The sequence below is a fragment of the Aplidium turbinatum genome, chromosome 1 (genome assembly GCF_918807975.1).
Source record: "Aplidium turbinatum chromosome 1, kaAplTurb1.1, whole genome shotgun sequence".
NCBI classification, from domain to species: domain Eukaryota; kingdom Metazoa; phylum Chordata; class Ascidiacea; order Aplousobranchia; family Polyclinidae; genus Aplidium; species Aplidium turbinatum.
Window position 1 is genome coordinate 52,540,704 of NC_137472.1, and position 16,242 is coordinate 52,556,945.

Below are 16,242 nucleotides of genomic sequence, written 5' to 3' on the forward strand. Positions count from 1 at the left end.
TCACACGGACATGACTTAGCTAGTGTTAGACGGACGTTGCGGTTCACATGAGAAAGATAAATTGATATTGAATTGAAGCCAAATAATCGCAGCAATAAGTGAAGGCGGCAGAAAGTGAAAGTTGCAGATTGTGAGACGATCGAGTTTTATATTTTGCACTGGCGGAAAATCAAAGCGATTTTCCGGGTAAAAGTTTTTATATTGTCGATGTAAAGTTTATGATTGAGCAAAGGTGAATGTTTCTATATGAAGTGTTTCATTAGTGCGAGATACGATTTTGCAACTGAGATTACTATTTTTGCATGCAGAAAATGAAAGGATGATTTCCAGTGCTAAAATGGAAATAACTGTACGTCTGCATAAATTCTTTTGAAATTTGTTGCTGTAAAACAACAGAAAAGAGAAGTCAGATATTTATCAAGCTGAGAAAAGTATCTTTTCAACTAATACTCTGAAAACTTGGACAGTACTATCACTTTGAAAATGAATTTTTGTTTTCAAAGTTGGATTTTTTTGGTTTGCTTCACCTTATCAGAGGGAGAACAAAAGCAACATGGATGTCGAAAGTCACGGCATCTCCCAAAAGGTATTTGCATATTTTTGGTGTAATCATGCCATGTTTCATTGATATAGACCAGTGGGCCAGGATGGTCCGGGCCGCAAACGTGGCCTCATACCGGCTTCGACCTGCGTTTTTCCGACGATAGAATTTGTTTGATATCATGGTTTCATGGGTCCTTAGGTAGTTGTGGGTGCCACTATGGCAAGAATACCTGATTTAAACGACTGTTGAATTTTTCAATATCGGAAATATTTTAAATAGTCGGTTTCGTGGGATTCAAGCCGGAACAATCTGAATTGCTGCCTTTTCTCATGCTGATACTTAATACTTACAAGACCCGATTACTTGATTTAATTAGTCTGTTTTTAAAGCTTAAGTATTGAATTCTGTTTAATGATGGTCTTGTAACGAATAACGTTACTCTGCTGTTTTTTGTTTGCTATTCATGTTTGATAGAAGCAAATCCATTTTTTGGTTTTTAATTTGTTTATTGGCACAATGTTGAGAACAATCACCTTTTGTAGGTTGTTCGTGCAAAAAGAATGGCCGTGGCCGCGGCTTCAGCGCCTCCTGTGCATCTCTTGGTTTGAGTGTCATTCCAGAACCGTTTGATGACCGCACGACCTGGGCAGTTATGTAAGATGTTTTGGTTCATAGTAAACGGTTTGTTGAACAACTTCCCATGACTGTTTTTATCGTACTTTAGGTTTGGTTTTCTTGATGAATTACATTGCAATGCTGCAATGTTGAATAGTTTTTTTTTATTCCATTTTCCAACACATTTAAACGAAATTAAACAGATATATTCAACTTTGTGCCTTGTTTTGAGATTTGTCGTATTATGAAATTTTGGTAGAGAGGTTACTGCTATTTTGCATTCATCAAATGCTGACATTTGCACAACAATCTAACCTCTTAGTGTAATTTATTAAGTATCGATTTCGCTATAGTAATAGCATCTTCAGCTTAATCAAATAGTAGAGGGGCTACTTTTTTAAGCCATAAGCAAACGAAAACAACAACACAGCATTCAGTATGATGAATGCCGTGTTGTTGCTTGGTTTTGTTTGCTTATTGTCTTAATAAGTTTGTGAATTATACGCTCTTGTTGCTCCCCTAGAAAACGTAATTCTGTTGGGCAGATTATGAAAGCACGTGTTGCCAGATCCTGAACAGTTCACAAAATGTTGCTGCAGGCGTGCAGCTGTTTTACTTTCTCTTCTCAAACGTCATACCAAACTGCAATAGAAATATGTTGCTGTGATGCTTTGTTGCCAGTATTAAATTTAATCGGATTATCTTTGCTGTAGATCTCTCATAGTCTGGTCTTTTATCAGCTAGGCTTGAGTAAATAAAGTCATGACTGTTTCAAAGCTTTGTTACGTCATCAAACGTACATAAAGTTCCTTCTTTTCAACAAGCTTGATTAGTCAAAACAAAGTTAAAATTTTGTTTCATAATAAGTTTTATTTGCAAAAGAGATAATTTCTTGTTTATTATTACACTATTTACAAGTTATAAATACTGAGGACATTTTGTTTTATAATGTTTAGGCTATAAAGAGGTCTTCCGTTTTAAAATACAGTATATAAAAAATCATCGCAATAAAAATGTTCAATTGAACTACAATTGTGCATGCTTGTCACAAAAATGTCTTTAATATGTTAATTTCATGCAATGCAAGAATGAATTGATGAATTTTGTTACTATTTAAATGAAATATTTATCGAAATGTTGACGGCAAAATATCAGCAATAATGTTTCTATGCTTCTGTAACTTTACTTTAATAAAGTTGGTTCAAAAGTGAAAACAATTTTTGCGTAACAAAACCAAAACAAAATGCCGTCCATCGCAAAATGTAACCTGATGGCTTATTTGTGTTCACTGTTCAGGCTATTTTACTTTGTCGATCACTTTCAGATAATAACAACTTATAAATCCCAATAGTACATTTTTAGTCTTTGCGTGTCATTTCTTAAACTTTTGATTACATTAGCACGTTTTCCATCTTTATGTTTAATCATTGACCGGTGCATTGGCGCTTGCCTTGAGTACTAAAAGTTGACGCTTTGAACTTGGGTTGTAAATGCTTAAAATTGGTTGGTTTGAACGGTGATGGAGGATGTGAAATAGAAACGCTTTTATCATCAATCGAATCCATGTTGATTGCGTTGTTGGGAAAGAGTTGACATTTTAATTAAGTTGGAGATTGTTTCCAGTCATGTTCAACAAGTCTTTTAACTTTGTTAGAAAGAAAATAAGTTTTTGAAAGCAGTCTTTTGCAGAATTGCATAGAAAATAGCTCACAATTCAAATAAAAATATGCCAACAGGTTGTCAATATCAACACAGTAGAATCAAGTTGTCAATTAGTTTCTACATGTTGAAGGCATTTTTTTTATCTTTACGTAATACACATATGTTTTATCTATACCTTAGATAATTTGATTTTCATACAGCCTTTTTTCGGTACAAGCAATGTAACTCCACACTTACAAAAAGCATGTCAAAGTTCAAACTTAACCATGAGAAAGAAAATGCGTTGCTTAAGTTTTTAACACTCAATTACTAACTGACAGTTGAAAAAAAAACATTAGTCGGATTTCTTTACTTGCCTACAAGATCGTTTGCAGGAAAACTAAAGCTATCCATCAAGAAGGATACAAAGTTCCAACGTCTTTATGAAATTTACTTGGCTAAGCCAAGTAAATTGCTTGCTCAAGCTAAGTTAATTCTTCTGGGACCTGAAATTAGCGTTTGGATAGCTGAACCACAGGCTTGGTCTAACGTTTCTCCTGTTGGACTTCACTTAAGTGAAGGCATGAAAGATGATGACTATGAGAAATACATGGTGTTGCCTGTTTAACTGAGAAAATTTACATACTATACACTGTAGTGTACAGTACAATCCAATACGAACAAAAACCGTTTTAACACGGTGCTAATTACAGTTATTATTTTATTGCTTGTTTCACAAACTGTGAAAGGCGCAATTTAATTAAATCTTGTATGGTACGAGAGGTTGTAATTAAGCGTAATTATTAATAAAGTAATCAAGATAATAAGCAGAGGGGTTAGCTTAGTTTGGAAACCCTTATTAGAAGTGACTTTCGACAACTGTTAATAATAGTGGTAAATCTTCCACAAGCTACATATTATTCGGTCACACTGATTTCAAAGACACCATGCGACTATTGGTTGCTGGAAATACCATAATTTTCTCAAGGGAAAATTATGAGTAAAATCTAAAATACCTAGTAGTGAGCCCTGGAACTGACTGGCCACTGTAGAGTTGTAAATGATTTTGAAAGCTGTCGGAAAATTACGGTTGCGCAATCTCCCTCGCGTTTGTAATTTCACGGCTTTCCGGCAATTCATAGTTTTTAAACTGTACCGTAACCGTAACAGATAAGATTGTATTCTTTTGATAAAGTGTGTTGCATACGATCATTCTGAAGCCGTATTTTGTGCAAAATGTGCAGAATTACGTTTGTGTGTGACGTATTTGTTTTTGGTCATCTATTGGTTACGTTTGCTCAATTTACAAATGAAATGAGGTTAGGAAGTTTGAAATTTCAATGCCACCGGGCCAGTTTAGAAGCTTACATTTCTACGATCAAGTGTAGCATTCGTGCCATCGAAACACACGTGTGCAATTGTGCATGAAATGATCACCAATGAAATTACATGACTTGGTGGTAGTTTTGTAAGTTTTGTTGTTTATTTTTAATCTTATAACGAGTTTCTTATATATGTAATCTTATAAGTTTTTCTTAAAGGTACAGGCTGTAACCAAATGCTGTCAATTTCATACATTATACACGTCGATTTTTACTCATTGCAAATGAAAGTTCTTTATTATTTTTTTAGCACACAAGCCAAAATAATACTTTGGTTTAAATATCAGCTTCTGTGAAGAAGTATGACAACACTAGGAACTCAATTGTAGTAGCTTGTTTTCAACATCACAAAGAGTGTAGCAGCCACTTTGTGACGTATTGTGGGTGGTCTTTACTGTCACTCATCGACGTTACGTATAAAGTTAATCAAGGCTACATAAATCCATCGGATTATCTTAAAATTAAACTAAAAGCAGACTCTTTATTTGCAAAACTTTGCTGTACCGCCGAGTTGTCAGCCGCCGAGTTGTCAGTCATTTCCAAATGTCGTGTGTCAATCAAGAAAGTGCTTTAAGAGATCAAAAAAGTTTTATTTGTAAATAAACAAATTACGTTGCAGTGACGGTAATAGAAAGCAAGTATTGAAAATGAAAAAGAAACCTTTCACTGTATGTACAAATAGAGTTTTAACATATTGCTTGAGAGGTTAATTTTGTCTGGCATGTTTTCTGAATTAAACTATTTGCGTTGTTTGAAAACGTGATCGCAAAAAAACGAGGAAAACATGTTTTAACTTTGACTAACGACATTCTTTTCATAAAAAGTGGAGTGTAAACTCCACACAGCCACTGAGCCTGCGTTGTTGTTGAATTGATGTGACAAAATGTACTTTTTTGTTGTTGGCTGAGTTGGCATCGGTTTAACACTGCGACGAGCTGATGTGACTTGTTGCAGCACTAAAATCAACTCTTGTAATCTGGTTCATTTTCTACCTGGGCCAGTAGCGCACCCAGAAAAAAATTTAGGGGGGGGGGCTAATTCAGAAATGCAGGCCGAGTGATTTGCGACAACAGTGACAGTAACAATAGGTCAATACACATTCCTTTGATTAATACGGCATTTAAAAGCACTTACAATCCACCGGTTGCCGATACATCAGGATGCGTTCTCTCAATCAGAATAGAAGTTGGCCTAGTGAACCCCATGCTCAGGCGCGGATCTAGGTGTTTTTTTCGGGGGGGGGGGGGGAGGCAGAAAATTTAAAAATCAATCAAAAAGAAAGAAAAAGATAAAACAGATATGAACAATGATACTACGACACAGCTATTTTCATCAATTGTGAATGTTTAAAAAATAAATTTTGCTTGAATAAAAATTGCTAAGCATGCAAAGTAAACTTGAAATCTGGTTTAAAACCCTGTATACAGTGTCCATGATCAATTGGATATTTGTATGTTTACAGGCATATACGGTAATTGATTGAAATTATAATGAAGACTAAAAACTATAAAACAGCCATTCAAGGTTTCAGATTGTTTCAACTGATGTCATTTGGTTCAGCGTTGGTAGCTTAGTCAGCCGAGTCAGCTTCAACAAATGTTGCCATTAAAACGTATTTGAAGTTGTATGAAAGAAAATAACGGAGTCTGATCGATGGATAATTTCAACCATATTAATAACAAAAAATTATTTCCCCTCCCCCCTTCCGGGATAAGTTAAGTCCGCCGTGGGACTAAGATCAGCTGTTTAGAAGCATATCAGACCATTTGATGCGGAAACATACAATTTCAACAATTCTTCACAAAATTTCGGGGGGGGCCTGGGCCCCCTCCATAAATCCGCACCTGCCCATGCTACTAGCACCATCAGGATCCTCATCCCTACGTCTATTCTCGCAAGCTTCTATAGATCTCGACTTTTTTGTCATGTATGACAAAATAGAATTAGCTTTCCGTTTGCCAACACAAATAACTGCGAAAACAACAACTAGCACGAAAACAGTTTGAAACAAAACACAAATTTTGTAAACAGTAGGCTACATATTTTGATGTGGGCGTTTTTCCTACTTACAAAACATTCAAATTTAGTTCGTATTTTCAAAAAAAGTCCCAGACGCCTTCGTCTCTCTGCTCAAATGTCGTAGGCCTATACAGTTTTACAGGTCCGTATGATTCGGCATTGACGTACGGTACATTGGTATGTCCACCAGACATTTGACCACGAGAGTACGGGAGCATCTGAACTTTAGAGAGTTAAAGAAAAGTGCCATCAAAGACCATATCATGAAGTGTTCTTTTTGCACTGGTCGAAAATTCTCTGCTGACTCATTTAAAATTTTACGCAAAAGCAAATCCCAATTTGACACCAAAATTCACTGTTATGATAGCAAGCACTGTTAATCAAACGCTACAACCCAAATTTAAACAAACGATTATTTGCTGGAGGCGCGTCCATTCTCTTCAACATTTACTTGATGTATCACGTTCCCTGTGGTGCAAATTTTTTTGTAGTTATTTATGTAGTTGCCTTTTCCTAATGTAATTTTACCTTCAAAAAGTTGAAATTTATTGCATTTTTATAAATATTTTCAGATTTCTGATGAGGGCTTAAGTTAAACCGAAAACATTCGACTGTTAAAACTATTTGTAAATATGTAAAACATATTGTTATAATGCTCAGCCCTGTTGTATTGTTGTGTCCTATTCATATCTAACCTGTAAGCAAAAGGTATAAATGAGAAACATACAAAAAATTCATTTTTGGTGGTGAGTTTTGGGGGGGGGCTTGAGCTCCTTAGCCCCATGCTGGGTACGCTACAGACCTGGGCATGGGAATATCCAAAGAGCAAAAGTTGTGAAGATTATGTTGCATTAATGCTTGCTAGCAATTGCTTTTCCTAACGCAGAAAAAAATCTATCTTTGAGAGCTGTAATTGGTTAAAGCATACCGTGTACCATTATCAAGTCCTAGAGGAATTGTACTTGTAGCTGAATAAAAGTATGTCTGTTTGATGCAAAGAGACGTTATTTGGAAGTTCGAAAGTGATCCATGAGGCTGCTTGCAGTGAGCAATACCTTGTTGTTGCCAACGGTGGCTTTCCAAAAATATTCTCAATTACTTTGTGATTCACCTTGGCTGTGGTGATATTGCATTATTGGCTAATATGGATAATTTATGGTTGGTACAAAACTGTGCAAATGATTAAAGTTATTTTGAAAGAGCTAACAATCAACACAGTTAAAAAAACAATTCCAAACGAACTTTTAAGATAGTACGCCTACTGCTATTTTGTGTTCATATAACAAACGAACTTAAACGTAAACATTTTGTCATTTTGTATCGTTTTGTTATTGCTTAGCTGAATCATGTTTTTGTTGTCACCCATCTTCCAGAACTCGCCAATTGACGTTTTTAGCTGACTAGTTTCAAGGGATAATTTTGAACGTTTTAGCGTCTAATTTTAAGCATCATTTCGCGTTGAGATGATATGGAAGCGGAACGGTTGTCGTTTGATTGTATGACGTGGAATTGTGAAGCGTAGCATTCTATCGTCTCAACACGATCAGAAGAAAATCGGTTTAGGCCACGTCATTTTCGAATAGGAGGTCCACCTTTTTGAGTTATCGAAGTTTCATATCTCTTATCATTGACTTACTATTGACACATACTCGGCTACTTGAAGGCTGAATGGCAATGATGTACGGTGAGTGAGACGACCTCATTTTACCTTCAAGACTCGGTAGATTGTTGTGACGAGACTACGACACTTTGTTTTTAGCAGTTCACTTATTAATGACATCATTTCTTTGCTGGAAAAGTTTAGCGTGTTGTTCGCAATGGAAAATGGTTTCATCATCTTGCAGCTTCAAGTTTTTCTTTTGGCTCAAATATGCAATATTTGATGGAATTGTAATTTGCATATCAACGCTGTTGTAAATGATACAACATGACATTTGGTCCATACCAACTTCTTCGCAAGTTGCGGTTTTCTTTTATTTAGACTTGTTATGAATAAATTTTACCACGTTACTTTTTCCACAATCGTTTAAAATGGTCTGCCTGTTGTAGTAGGCATATGAAACACGCAGCAAAATGAGGCTGTCCGTGAAATTGTTAATGGTTTTGTTGGTAGTGTCTAAAGGTGTGTGCAGTGTGCACAACTTAGTTTAGTTTACGTATATCGTGAGAAATACATGATCAGGGTAAAATAGGGTAATAACAGTGAAACTGTTGAAAGTTTTTTCCTGCACTTTTTTGTCATGCTTCAAACAATTCTTGTTACTGCTCCACGGTAACAGATTTTTTTTCGTTGATTGACACGTTAGTTCATCACAATTCTCGTATGGCTACTTTAAACATCAAAGTCAGCACCGTAGAAATGCTTTGAGGTAGCCTATTGCTCAAGTGACATTAACTTGTATTTAACAATTTTGTGCTTTTGTGAATGATTATATTATCTTTTGCTGGTCAACATCGCGTGTTAAAACAAAACAACAAACTTGACATTTAAATGAAGCTATTTTCTCGTTATATTAGCCTTGACAAGTCACTGCACTATACTTGTCTAAATTGTCAATTTTAAACTTTTGTTCATGGCAATTACTGCGGCTCATTTCATTTACATTTTGCTGGTGAAAAGATCGTATACTTTTAACGACAGTTTCTTAATACAACTGGCGTCATTGTTAGTGAACCCGAAAGCTTTGTTTTGGAATTGTCACATGTCTACTGTGCTTGGCCAGACGTTTAACTGTACATACAAAGTTCTCTGGCAAAGAGGAAATGAAAAGACATAGATGATACTAGGATCTGTGATCAGTTAAAAGATGTATCTTTAAATTTGTTGTTTTTGTTTGCAAAAACAGGGTTGAAATCGAAAAATTCTCATGATATTGATCTACGCTTCGCCTCTGTGTGGCTGCTGTGGAACGGCAATGGATATAGTGCTATATAGAAGCAATAAGAGAGTGAATTAAATTAACAACTTGTAAAACCTTCCGTTTGTTTCTCCGCTGATTTATTCGTACACTGCAGTATTTCTGTCAAATACAAAAATGGCACATTCAACATTTAAAAATTTCACACCTGATTTGATACCTTGTCAAGCCCCACGTAATACCTGATGTACCTTTAAAAGGGATAGGTTTGTTTATCCCTGGATTGGTGTTGTTTCTTCTTTGGAATAATTATGTTTTTTGGCACTTTCCCTTTTCATAACGTCATGGTCATAGAATTCCAACTAGCAAGAGCTAGCGTTCTTATATTGTTTCAACGTCGCTAGACCCATGGAATTAAGGAATTATATCGATTGAAACTTTTACTTTCTTATTTTAATCCGCTCCCCGTTTTTGTACGAGAGAAAACGGTGTGAAGAAAGGAGCGTTCTTCCCGGCTATCAGCACAAGGCTGAGCACTCACTAATACAGAAAACTGTATTTATTTTCGCATCATGAAATTTGTGTATTTTCACGGCTCGGACTGCGTTGCAAGGATAATGGATTTTATCGTTGTTTGCTGACGGATTAACGGGCTAGATTTACAATCTAATGTACACATTGAGTAGTTGCTTCATTTCTCTCAATATGTTTGAAATTTTACGTTGAATCAACGTCAGAAAAGCTCCCTTAATGTTGGCAAAGGTTTCACTCCTTGCTTGACATCTCACTTGTGTCAATGGCTACTTGATTTATAGCTACAAATTAACTTTTAAAAACTGCAAAAGCAAACAGCAAAATTGCGCATAGTTTAACATAATGTACTAGCTGCAGAAGCAATCAATCATTGCTTTATGATGCCATGATGATAGTTTCATGACAGGAGATATGTTTGCTGTGGTGACAAAAGCTATGCTAGAGTTGTACGACGGAGAACGCTTCCTTCATAAGTTCACTCATGTGACATGGTGACAAGTAAACCCAATGTCAGGTGAAGTATTTGAACACGTTCAAGATTTCCAACACAGGCCTTTTTGAGTTACCAATCATGAAGACACAGTCGTAGTCGACTGAGTTGAAAAGAAAGTCGAGAGCTGTTGTATCTGCGTTTAGAACCTCATCAAAACTGTGTTATTTGACCATAAAGGTGTGGACCACATTCATATTATTTAATATTTCAATATTTTTTGTTGTCTCTGAGTTTATGCTTAGAGTAGTGTTCTTATCTTGTGGATGTCAAAACAAAAAATTCAATATATGCTATGCATTTGTATTTAAGCATGTAGTAAAGTCTCTTGTTCAGACACAAAGTCACAGGCTGACCGAAGTCCGTCCGATCGTGGTGCAGGCGTTCTTATCTCTCAGTCTCACAGTTGGCATTAATAAGTTTGCATCTTTTTAAGGCTTTTGCTATCTGCGCAAATTCAAATGATCCGTATTGCGGTGCTACTTTGATGTGTTATTGCAGGTTAAAAAGTAGCACTTACTGCCATGTAATAGTTACTTTAGCGTGTTAAAGTGGAACCTGGATTGTGTTTTATTGAGCTTAAAACTGGCTTATTATTGTAATTGTATTTGTACGTATTTGAACAGAAGATAAAAGCAGATAAAGCACAAAATTACTGCCCTTTTGCATTATTTTTGCTTTTGCATTAAAATTTGAAATAAAGCTTTTTACAACTATTTCAAACGGTATTAAAACAATCATGGTTGTGCACCTGTTCAAAAGCAGATCAAATATTTAACGTAGTTTTAAATTATTGAATGCAGAGCTTTCGAAGCAATAGTCAGTTGCTAATTTGTTGTAGTTTAGCCAAGTTTTGTTGTTTTTATCAAATGTTTGGATCTGCAAACAATAGCAACACTTGTGAAAACTGCCGGAACTAACAACGGTCAAAGCCAAACGTTCCAGACCCATAGGCTATCTGACATGCTCCGGAACTTAAAAAAATATCTTCACTTAACGCTTTTTTATTATCTTTACCAACATTTTTTTACAACGTTTTCTGCTCATTTATACCCATGCCGCCTTTTGTAAGGATAGACTCTTTCTTTTTTATTATCATGTAGATTTCATGTTTCATAATAACCGCAAAGATGTTAGTTTTACTATGTAAATTTATCTCATTGGATGTTGGCATAGGCTACATCTTGCACGGTACCCGGTCATTTGGTCGACAGGACGTTTGGTCGACAGGACGTTAGGTCGACAGAACGATTCATTTTAAGGTTAGGGTTAGTTAACTAACCTTAACCCTAAAATGAATCGTTCTGTCGACCTAATGTCCTGTCGACCAAATGTCTTGTCGACCAAACGTCCTGTCGACCAAATGTCTGTCGACCAAACGACCGTACACCATCTTGCACAGTGGTGAAAGATTGTCACGCATTAGGACAGACTGCAAGTTAAACACCAACCAAATATTTAGGAGGGTACCTAAGGCATAGTTCGAGTGAAGCAGTGCTTTGAGCTATAAATTTCATAAGCCTCCTGCTATATTCAATTAACTGGATGTATAATAGACTTTTCAAAGGCACATGTCGTCCCAAGAGGACCATTCAAGTAGCTTGACTAAACACAAAGTTAAATTGCTTTTTACTAAACTATTTGTTTATGTTTTATTTTTTATAGAGACCTGAGCAGAAACAACATCAAAGCAATCGAAGAAAATAGTTTGAAATCGTTTCTTGTGACGGAAACACTGTAAGTTGCAATATCACTAACGGACATTATTGTGTGTATGAACTTAAACGTTCTTTGATGCACGAAGCCTATACAAAAAATACACCTATTAAACTAACTGATGGCTATCAAACACACTACTGTATTGCATATTCAAGAAAATGTGGAGGAAATTTAAGATTTCTTTTTGTTTATTCGTTGTTGGTTTAGTTTTAAACTGATGTTTAATTGCAGAAACACCAAGAAGTACTTTAGTTCAAGTGTATTTTATTAGAATTGTGTACTTGAGTACTCTCTCATAACCGTTTCTTTTGACAGTGCAACACTTCATAGGCACTTCTAGTAGGTTACATGAAACTTGTTAAAACGTCAATTTTCCTTCATCGTTTCACATTTGAATGTGCTAACCAATTTCTACCTAGGTTTGGTTCATGTTTAGTCCATTCATGTGGCAGATAATAATCTGATTGTACAGGTTATTTTTAATACAAAAAAATAAGTCACTTATTGATTTACCCCACAGCTGAATCATCGAACACATGGTTCAAGTGCTTCCGCGTGTTGTTTAGATTGTATTTCACATAAATAGATTGAACGTGATAAACTGTAAGTTTTCTACATATTCATCGCTGAGTTCAGAGTTATAATGTTGAGGGTGTATTTTCTCATTATACTTCATTCTGAACGTTTCGTAGTTTCTACCCTTTCGTTTTTGTTTGAATGTTGAAAAGCCGATTTCCTGTTTAAAGCGTTTAGACTAGCGCTTGGGTTTGAGTGATCTAGGATCTGCAATAATTTTTCTTTACGTAAGCTTACCCTACATGAGATATTTTGAAATAATTTCATATATTTGAAACTGTAATTGACATATTTTCCACAACGTTTGAAATGTTATGGCAAAATTTTGTTGCATTAATTAGTCAAAAGAACCAACTACAGGTTCTCAACCAACACAATTTTTTTCCATTTTTTGTCTAACGATAAAAATCAACCATTAGACAAACGGTAAAAATAAAAATAATTGCCATGTAAGAAACAAATTAAGCTTCTGTTAGAAGTTTTTGATTTAACTTTCAACTATAAGCTTTCAATTGGCAGTGTTGGTCCAGTGATGACCTTTGTCTTTCATCAAGTGAGCAATAAGTTTTCTTTCATCTTAAAAATTGTGATTGAGCAATTGCTTTGTTCTTTTTGGACGTTTATGACTTGTTGCTGATGGCTTTACTGGCAATTTAGATTTTCAAAGTAAGTTTTCCATCCATTTGATCAAACCAAGTAATTTAACTCTTTTTCAAATTTTTGGCAAATTGATCGATTGTTTATACGTACTTTTCGTTTTACTTTAAGATTTTTTATCAGAAAGATTTCGAAACAAACCATCGTAAAAACATCAGCAAATGCAGCAATTTAATTGATTTAATTCAACTGCTTTTGCAGAAAGGGCTGAAAGTGTTGCCATTCGAAGTATAACAAGTGATACGCGAGATACGGACGCAGTTTAGCAATTTTTTTTTTTATTCAGTACTGGGAGACTTCCATGCAGAGATTTATAATTTTACCAATAAACATTTATGTCATCAATCGTCAAAAGTGCGTCCCGAATTTAGCAAATTCTTCCGAGCGTGTCGCCTCGAAGCAAGTTCATGACTTTGATCCCGGATGTCATGCTATAAAAATATTTTTACGATTGAGTTTTAATTGATTTCAAGATCTTTTGCATGGTCACAATTACAATGCAAATGCAAAACCAGCATAATAATGAAAATATAGAAGCACGACAAACCACAAGGAAGATATGGTATCGCTAATATACAGTAGATGTTTAAAACACATTTTATTGGGCAAAATAAAATACTAAAAGGAAACTATGATGAAGAAGTTCACAAAGTAGGTTACAGTTAACATCGATGATAAAGTCAAACAAACGGTATTCAATTAGAGTCAAACATACGGTATCCAATTAGCATACACTTAACAGCTACTGCATCTAAGTGATAGTATTGGCTAACCTTAGCCAGACGGGTCATGACTGAAAGGACGACATTGTTAAGATATTAATTGAAGCTATTTAAGGAAGCACTTTTCTGCTTAATTATATCTCTTATGTACATTCATCCAATTGGTAACAGTAAGCAGAGTTCATTTCCATTGCAGTGAATCAAGATCGAAAATTTTCCTCTTTAGTTTTTTGTTATTTAAACTAGCTTTTTGTTATAATAATTGTACAACAATGAGACGGCTGACTCCTGGGTTGTATGCCATGGACATGGATGTAAAAGGAAAAATTTTTATGCAAGAAAATGCAAGAGGAGAAAAATTTGCTCTTAAGAGAATTTTGTGTTTTTTTTGATACAGATCCTTTCATTTTGTGTCCATCCACCTAGAATTTACAATCTCTCGCCCGGGCATGTGTCAGCGGGTAAAATCCTTTGTAAAATGTGATTACACATCACTCGAATCACTCTCACATTGTAGGTGAATAGAATCGATTAACTTTACAACTGATTTGAAATTTACTTTGGAATGTAAAATATATTTCAGAGATTTATCTGGGAATGAAATATCAACCATTCATCCGTCTAGCTTCAAAGGGCTGCAAGAACTGGATTTCGTGTAAGTGATCTAGGTTTAGATATTTTTACAAATTTCTTGATAAGATGTTTGGGTTTGTCATCTGGGGTCGCATACCAGAATCGTTCAAAAATCTGTCAGTCCGACTTGACGGGTGATTTTGTGACCCGCTTTTACTTCTGTTTGATTCTCTTTCAAATAGTTTGTGCAGACAGACTTTTCCCTAGCTGAGGACTACTAAAATCGTTTGTCCTGTTCCAGGATAAAACAATAGCTTGACAACAAAAAACGCTTTTTTCAACTGCAGTGATCAGGGGAAATATTTTCTGGTTTATAAGTTTTAATTGAAACCGCAACTTCTTCAAGAGTACTAGGAAGCCTCTGCTTCACACTGAGCAAGCCTACCATTTCTATATTGACATAGAGTGGGTACCGATTTCCACTGTAGAGCATAGGCCTACTTCGCTCTAAGCTGAACGCTTAAAAGTGAGCAGTGATTGCTAAAGTTATGTCTTTTGGTTTTTGCCAAGATTGTTCCAAACAAAACACTTCCAAGTATTTAGTAACTTTTAAATATTTAATTTAACGTAAAAATTCTATTTTGTCGTCAATTTAAATCAAAAATAAACGTGCATCAAAGATTACTCATTCATACAAATAATTAGGCTACTATCATCTTAAAAATATTTAAAAAGATGAAAATATGTTATTTCATTTCGACACAAAATCCTTCATTTTTTATTCAGTTTTGTTTTAAATTGTTTTTATTCAAAAATGGTTGTTTTGTTTTTACAAAGACAATTTTTCTCAACGTGGCGTTGAACCCAAGTCCAGCCTACAATCGGAGAATCACACGTACCTATTGTTACTCGATCACTACACAAGTTCAAGAGCAAAAATGTTTAAAAATTAATATATGATAAACTATAGCAGTAAATGTGATGTGAAATAAAATGCGTTTTTTAGAATTTGCAACACAGCTCTAGTTTATTATCTTTCGTGCCATTTGGCATGATTTGGAGAAAATTGCTTTTCAAAACACTCCATTGACATGCGAGACTTGTTTGTAATAACGCTCAATGCTATCTGCTGTTGTTTATAGGGTGTTTTTATTGCACGTTATTTTAACAGACATACGTGAGCTTAACAAAAGTGTAAAATTATACTTCCGTCTCAGTTGTCTGTACAAATTCATCTACAAGAAAATTGGCAACATTGAACACCTTGTTTGACAAATTGCTGTTTATTTAGCGCTCCAAATCCTATTATTTGACAAACTACAAATGTTTCGTTGAATGATAAAATCATGATTTTAACAAATCCTCTTTCGTTCTGCCGTGACATCAGCTTTTGTATAACCGAATGATGGCATCTTCTATGCTTTCACAACAAAGCTATGGGTGTTGAAAAGGATTTAGTAGTCTTAAAAAAGACGTCATTTTTATATTGGTTGTTGTTTTTTTCTGACCAGTGGCTTAAATGTTGTTTTTATCATTGGAAATACAATAATATCGAATCCAATTGTGAATAAAATCTTGCAATTAATCTTCGCAACACAAACGAAAGACATTGGCTGCTGTTGAAAAGACTTTAGGTAGCTGCCCTCTATGTTATCTTTAGTTCTTCCATGTTTAAGGCTTTATCTGGGATTTGTAACACATTGTAAAGCGATTATTTATTTTACATTGACAAGACAGTTTCCGCTTTTTAAGCAAACAACATAGTAAAGCTTCACTTGGTTGAGAGGTGCCCAATTTTGACAAAAAGGATATTTGCATAAGTGATTTGCTGTAATGCATAGCTACTATTCAGCTATTCTTACTAAATATTCGATATTTAATTGTCATAAATAGATGAACAATTCAACATGTG

General features: G+C 35.1%; 1 protein-coding gene across 1 annotated transcript in view; it reads left to right on the forward strand.

Moving 5' to 3' along the window:
* The first annotated feature begins 454 nt into the window (after positions 1 to 454).
* LOC145767046 (uncharacterized) overlaps positions 455 to 16,242 on the forward strand; it is a 33,661-nt gene continuing 17,873 nt past the window's right edge. Inside the window, exons 1-3 of the mRNA XM_082578786.1 lie at positions 455 to 586; positions 1,087 to 1,198; positions 11,749 to 11,820. Coding sequence (XP_082434912.1) covers positions 484 to 586; positions 1,087 to 1,198; positions 11,749 to 11,820 — 287 coding nt within the window. The 5' untranslated portion in view covers positions 455 to 483. The remainder of the gene's footprint in view (positions 587 to 1,086; positions 1,199 to 11,748; positions 11,821 to 16,242) is intronic.